Source organism: Ruditapes philippinarum, unplaced genomic scaffold, assembly GCF_026571515.1.
Source record: "Ruditapes philippinarum isolate M1 unplaced genomic scaffold, ASM2657151v2 ctg6247_1_1_1_1, whole genome shotgun sequence".
NCBI lineage: Eukaryota > Metazoa > Mollusca > Bivalvia > Venerida > Veneridae > Ruditapes > Ruditapes philippinarum.
Window position 1 is genome coordinate 210,823 of NW_026858760.1, and position 7,029 is coordinate 217,851.

The 7,029-nt window shown below is 31.7% G+C and overlaps 1 protein-coding gene across 1 annotated transcript; it reads left to right on the top strand.

The window, feature by feature from the left end:
* Positions 1-3,108: 3,108 nt before the first annotated feature.
* LOC132754160 (centromere protein K-like) lies at positions 3,109-4,129 on the top strand. The gene has a single exon (XM_060744754.1). It carries the CDS (start codon positions 3,215-3,217, stop codon positions 4,025-4,027), a length of 813 nt encoding a protein of 270 aa, XP_060600737.1. The 5' UTR covers positions 3,109-3,214; the 3' UTR covers positions 4,028-4,129.
* The last annotated feature ends 2,900 nt before the right edge of the window (positions 4,130-7,029 follow it).

Sequence of the window (7,029 nt, forward strand, 5' to 3'; positions counted from 1 at the left end):
TGGTATTTCCAATTCCTTCTACTTAACTTTTTTTTGTAACTGAACTGTTCCAGTATATTACTTGAATAGTTTTCAGTCATCAATAGGATATGTTGCCTTTTTTCAAATTGGGTTTTTGCCGTTTTTTTTCAGTGACATGCAGGCTTCATAACCTCTGATCGCTTTTCAAAAAATCAATTCATATAGTTCCGCCCATTGTTTTCTCGTTCAGGACACAAGGAATGGCGCGAACAAGTCATATTATTAGTTCCTTGGCCACTGTCTTATGAACACCTCTGTTTCTAAATTCAAATTCCAACAATTTACTTTTTAGATATTGAATTTTTTGATATTGAATACTACTTAAGCCGTTGCTAGGGTCAAGTGCGATAGTTTCAATTACCACAACCGTCCCAAAGGGGTACAGCTTATTGAATGTTCACAAAATATGTATTTGATGGTAGAAAACATTTATCCTAATTTAGAAATGAATTCTAAGTTCATTCCCATTACACTATATACTAATATATACAACACAATGTATATAGACAAGGGTAACAACTCCCATAAGAAGGTGTCTCTGCCCAATCAGGGTTTTTGCCTCGCAGTTTTTTTATACGATACAGCATAAATAAAAAGGAATTATGTAATATGTAGTCGAATAATTTATCTATCGAATCAATGTAAAACTTTTCTTATCTCTCTTATACTTAACGAGTACTGGTTGCACCAAAGTAAAATAAATAAAGGGAATATTTTCTTCATTTGTTTGAAGCTGCGGATAGAAGAAGTCACAATTTTCAGTGGGGTTCAGTTGATATATACTAAAATCTCTTAGTATTTGTACATTGTATTATTGTTTCTGCCAACCTATTTTCAACAGTACTGTTACAATAGAGAAAATAAGAATCCCTAAAGAAAGCCCAAGCGGCAAAATTGAAAATGTTGCAGGCTCGGTTTGATTGAGCCTATTCATGGACGGTAGTGTCAAGTGCAAACTACCGTCAATGTCCCCTAGCAACGGCTTAAGCAGAAATCAACATTTAAACATGAAATGGCAAATTGCTACAGTTTACGCAAGTAAATGACCTTTTGCACATGTCATGTACCTTCATCTATGGAAACAATTAAATATTTGCAGCCATGAATCTCATTTTGTTAAATGTTTCTCACTATTACAGTGAGTTATTGCCATTAGCATGTAGTTATCAGCATGAAGTAGTTAAAATGGAAAGATAAACATAAGATAATAAAAATTACATTAGAATCTTTTGTGTGATTCTTGACCCGATTGTCTTAAAAGCATATAGACGCTTTTTCATTTTTTGGTTATCTTCCACAATCAAAATAATAATTATGAAAAACCAGTACTGTGCGAATGATCTGAAAATTTCACAGAAGTTATTGGTCAACCTACATTAATTGTACATTAATCTCGGAAAATACTTCCCGTTCCGTAAAAAAACCTTTAAAAAAACCCTAATATGCATGTAAAAATATCTCAATCAGGTTCTTTCAAAAAGATCCTGAGTCCCTTAAATGAAAAGTTTATTATTTTAGTATTGCAGAATGTATGATACCTTGAATTCCCGCATTTGTTTTCTTGTAGATTGATGTAATTCTTATTATGGAATGACATCTGAGCATATAGGCCACTTCACCCCAAACACCTCAATCTTCAAATTTTGAAGACACGTCACGCCCCCCCTCCCCCCCCCCCGAAAAAATCAATAAGACTCTTAATACCTCATCCAATATTTTTTATAAAGTTAATAAGTTGTCAACAACAAATAAAGTTCTTATCGATATATGTTTATTATTATTGCAGTTAACATAAACTTTTAATAAATAAAATGAAGTACAAATTTCAAACACTTATAGATATAAACTATAGTATGTTGTGAAGTGTCTGAGGGGTGAACCAATCTGATTAAAACAGCTCTAAATAACGCTCCGCTTTTAGATCTGAGCGTGACTATATAAGAAATTATTTCTGGTGACTATTCACACAGGCAATCAAATGCGAGCTTTTCATAATTTTGAAAGCGATCTGGTTTCTAATTTAAACCCTGGGAAAACCAATACTGAGTAGGTAAATTTTATGATTTCGAGAAAATTAACATGGCGTTGTCCATATAGCCGACAGGTAAACTTGCAAAACAATCTTGTCCATTTAAAATTGACTCTATTCTTTCAAGTTATTTGTTAAAAATTACTTCAAATATTTTTTTTTCTAACAAAAAATATACAATTTGTTCCTAGCCAGTTAAGATATCATGCGTGCTTGCTAAACTTTAAACTTGTAGCAAATAACACTTATTGACAAGATATCAAAATCAGTAAAATAATACATTTTCTGAAAGCTGATGCATTTGTCTATGGCTTCAGGTAAAACATTTATAGTTCCCATTTAAATAAATGACACATCAATTTTTAAAGAGACTACTACTTACTAGTTTTTGTTACAAAACTATTCATATCTATGTTTTACTAAGTGAAAGGCAAGGAAAAAAAAGCAACCAATACATTTGTATTTTAACATATAGCAATAGATAAAAGAGTTAACTTTAAAACGGTGTATAATATAAAAAGGATCAAATGCACATCCATTAAGTTTTATTTGCTACAAAATGCATAATATTTCACTTTTTGATAGACATGAGTGATATTTCAATGTAGTATATTGGAGCTGCGTATCTCTGTTATCTACATCTCTGATTTGTTTAACTTTCACGTATAACGGTATTTTGATACTTCTCCTAATGCCTATGTAAAAACCGGTTTGATTGCATGGTTAAAATAGCTTTCTCGGGAAATCTGAATTATAAAGAAGGCGAAACATATACAGTCGTCTTCAAATCTATATAAAAGAAATAAGTAGTCAGATTAAGGTGTGAACCGTCTGTAAATCACACTATCAACTTTAGTTTTAATTAATCACAAAACAAAACAAAATCACACAGTATCTTAATTAGACACATTTTAGTTAGTGCTTTGTCAATATAAAGACTGCTAGGACGCCTACAGTACTGTCAGAGTCAAAACCCTAAGTATTCCAGTTCGCGAAATAATTTCCTTTTCGTACTTTACTTTTATCCGTACCAATTCCGTATTGTTGTTGTTGTTACTAATGGCGGAAAAATCAAAACAAAATTTTGAAAGTACAATTCACTGAATTTGGTATTTGCCGTGAATTACAGTGTCATGGTTTTTGCAACGATTATAAACTGCAATCATGAATGACTTGATGCGTGAAATTGCTCTTATAGAAGAAGAGAACGCCGCCCTTACACGGAGAGTAGCCGCTGTAAGGAAATCTCCAGAGGTTTTGGAGGTAGATCTTTCAGATCAACCAGATAATGAGTTGGGACCGTCAGTTGATATAAATATCTTGAAAGAAAAATGTAAGCAAATGAACGGTCAATTACATGCACTGAAGGAAACTGCATTATCAACACTACCTGACAATCAAGACTTGCAGTATATCACTTTAAAAGATGACATCTTGAAAAGAAATGCACAGTATCGTGCATGCGCTGCTTTCCTTAATGTACAAAGAGAAGAAATTAATGAGGATATTGAAAAAGAAGAAAAAACAAATGAAGAATTAAAAGCAGTTTATGCTGCTGCTGCAATGAAACTAAAAGAAACTGTCCATGAAAAACATAATAAATCAGAAGTTATTAGAAGACTGGAATCAAAGTGCTCCAAATTGGACAGGGCAAATAGTAAAGGCTGGAAAGAATTGAGTGCATTTTTAGATGAACATTACCCACTACCTGACCAAGACGCATTTAACAAGGTGAAGAAAAAGATTCCTGTGAATGAATGTGATGATACACAACTGTTAAGATTAGAGTCATTAAAACCTCTAAAGGATATTGTTGACGAGCTGATTAAAGCTTGTGTTGACACTCCAAATTCTCCTTATATAGTAATGGACCACAAATATTGGCCACCATATGTTGACTTGCTTCTTCAAGTTGACATAGCTCTTAGCCATCCAGATGACTGTATGCGTATTAAGTTGATGCCATTTCATTTGTGATAAGTTTTTGTTGAAACGTTTACTATGGAAAAGTAGACAGTGTTCAATTGAACTTCATTTATGTTGACTAAAACAGATTATATATGTTACTCTTTATTTGTTTATTTGCTTAGTTTTTTATTTCTTCTTCCAGTATACTGTATAGTGAAGGGCCGCTGCTGCGGCATTTTCTCACTTTACACTTTAACAGATTTCTTGAAAGGTTGACTGCAAAGTTAGAAAATTATGTATTGCATTGTAGGATCATATATTAAATATGATGTAAATATTTAATATATTTGTTATGTATAAAGGATAAATTTACATTGTAATCATCATATATGAATTATGATGCAGATGTCATAAGAATTTTATGAGATAATATGTGTTTTATGTGTCAGTGATATGATATTAATATCAGCATAAGTGCAGCATGAACCACCAGATGTTACTACAGACTTCCCGAAATACGTCGGTCCGACGGACATGTCCGATAAATTTTTATCAGGTCCGACGAGTTTTTATTCCGGATCGGTCCGACTGTGTGGCTTTTATCCAAGCCGCATGTATACAAAATGGCGTCGCTAAAGGTGCCAAACCTCAGAAAAATAAAAAATCTACGTCAGAGGAACAGGCAAAACAGCAGTAAAAGGATAAAAAGAAGAGACCCGAGACAAAATTTAATGAAAAATAGAAGCAAGACAGTGAATCGTTGGTGTATGAACTATGATAGGGAGGAGATGAAAATGCGCTGTAAGGAATGTGCCGATTTTTACGGCGAAAAAAATAAAAACAAAAAGTGTCTTAGAAATACAAACACAAGTCATTCTTTGATTTTGATCAATTTTATTTGGTCCGACAGATTTCGTTTCGGTCCGACAGATTTTCATGGTTTGTCAGACCGAATATCTGACAGTTTTTTTCAACTTTCGGGAAGTCTGTTACTATTGTAGTAATCTGAAACGTCAGTGCTATAAATAATGATTTGCCTAAGATCTGTTAGGTCATTGTGCTAGACAAGCCAGAGTTTCTGTGATGTTTAATCAACTTATCCAGATTTATCTTAACTGGTATCAAAATTGACTATTTTTTTAATTGGAATTTACTATTACTATTATTGATATTGTGAAAATAATTCAAAATTAATGATTTATCAGGTTGGAAACATAGCTTAAATGTGAAGTTTATTTTTATCAAAGTGAATTGCATCTTAAAAGTTAAATTATTATATTATTATTTTCATCCAATTTAGTTTTAGCTAGTTTAAAGATTAAAAAAGATATGTTTATATTTTTTGTTTTAACATGCATATATTTTAAAATGATATCATTTGCATTAATACATAAACATGATAGTGTAAAGACATGCTAAATGTTAGCGTTACGCTATAGGCGCATCATTGAAAAATGATTCTTTTTAAAAATTTCACTTTAAACACTCTTATTTTGGATATGTGATAAATAGAATATCATATACATGTAAGTTCAATACTGAATTTATTGAACTCCTTGAATAAAATAATATGCTTGCCAGAGGCTCACATAATATAACTTGATTTAACTCATTCAATAAATTCAGTATTTAACTTAAAACTCATTAAATATCCTCTATTAAGAAAAGCTTGATCCATATTTGTTTATAAGAATTTCATATAAGCTTGACTGTTTGAAGAAATAGTGGTGCCATCCTAGACACTAAAAGTCTATCCATCCTAGATTGCATAACATTTAAATTTGAAGTTGTACTTGCATCTTCCTGTTACAATTATACATCATAATTATTTTATCAACCATTAAGTATATTTGTTTGTAACATTGCAAATATATGTCTTTGCAATCATAATATGAGATCACTGTTTAATGCCCATATTTCTTGTTTGGATTTTATTTTAAATAGAATATTGGCCATATATTGACTTTGATTATTCTGTGTAAAAGTTTTGCATGCAACACCAGTTTTCAAAATAACTCGTGTTATTCATTTCATTTGATTTGAGGCTTAAACTCACTCTGACATTTTGAATGAATTATGTTTCTTGGTGAACATTACAGTTTTGAATAAACCATTGATCTTTAAACTACTGAAGGCAGGGCAGTCATTTCATGTTTTATTTTGGGTTGAACTTTGGCTCCAATCCCTTTCCTAATTCATATATATTTTTGTTTTTTTGAACATAATTTGAGGTCACTGTTTAAGCCCTCTGACATAGAATTTGACTGAATTACAACCCTTTTATGCTTTCCTGTTTTTGTTTGGTGTCCTGCTGTGCATGCTGGTGGTCATTGAATGCCACCCATCTTTGTTGATCTTAAAGATTTCTGGGTTAAAACTACATTAGTCTTCAAAACTATGACAAAGATATTTAGTGAGTTGTGGCCATATTGTGAACTTAGAAAAATTTTAGCTTAAAGATTTGGATGCAACCTCAAAAGTACTTCAAGTGAAAGTTGAAACTCAATATGTGTCTTTGAGATTATAATTGGAGGTCACTGTACAGTTTTCATAACTCTGGAAGGAATTTGACTTGTTTATGGGCCTTTTTAATATTAGAAAATTCCTGATTTAAGCTTTGCATGCAACATATGCATTCATATTAAAAATACTGTTGGTATTCACAGGAAATTAAATTCATGTCTCTGGAATTACATGTATTTTTGTGTCACCTTGAAAAATATTTTTTGAGTTATTGCCCTTTTTTATTTTCATACTTTATTTTTGTCCTGACCATTTCTCCTAAACTATAAAAGCTATGGACTTGACACTTAATAGGATGATAGATCTCATTGAGAAAAAGTGCAGTGCACAAAAAGCCGGTATTCTGAGTCTGTACTTTATGATTTTTGAGTTATTGCCATTTGTTAATTTTCATTCTTTATTTTTGTCTGGGCCAATTCTCCTACACTTAAAAAGCTATTGACTTGAAACTTAATAGAATGATAGATCTCATTGAGAAAAAGTGCAGTGCACAAGAATTGTACTCTGCATTTCATGATTTTTGAGTTATTGCCCTTTGTTAATTTTCA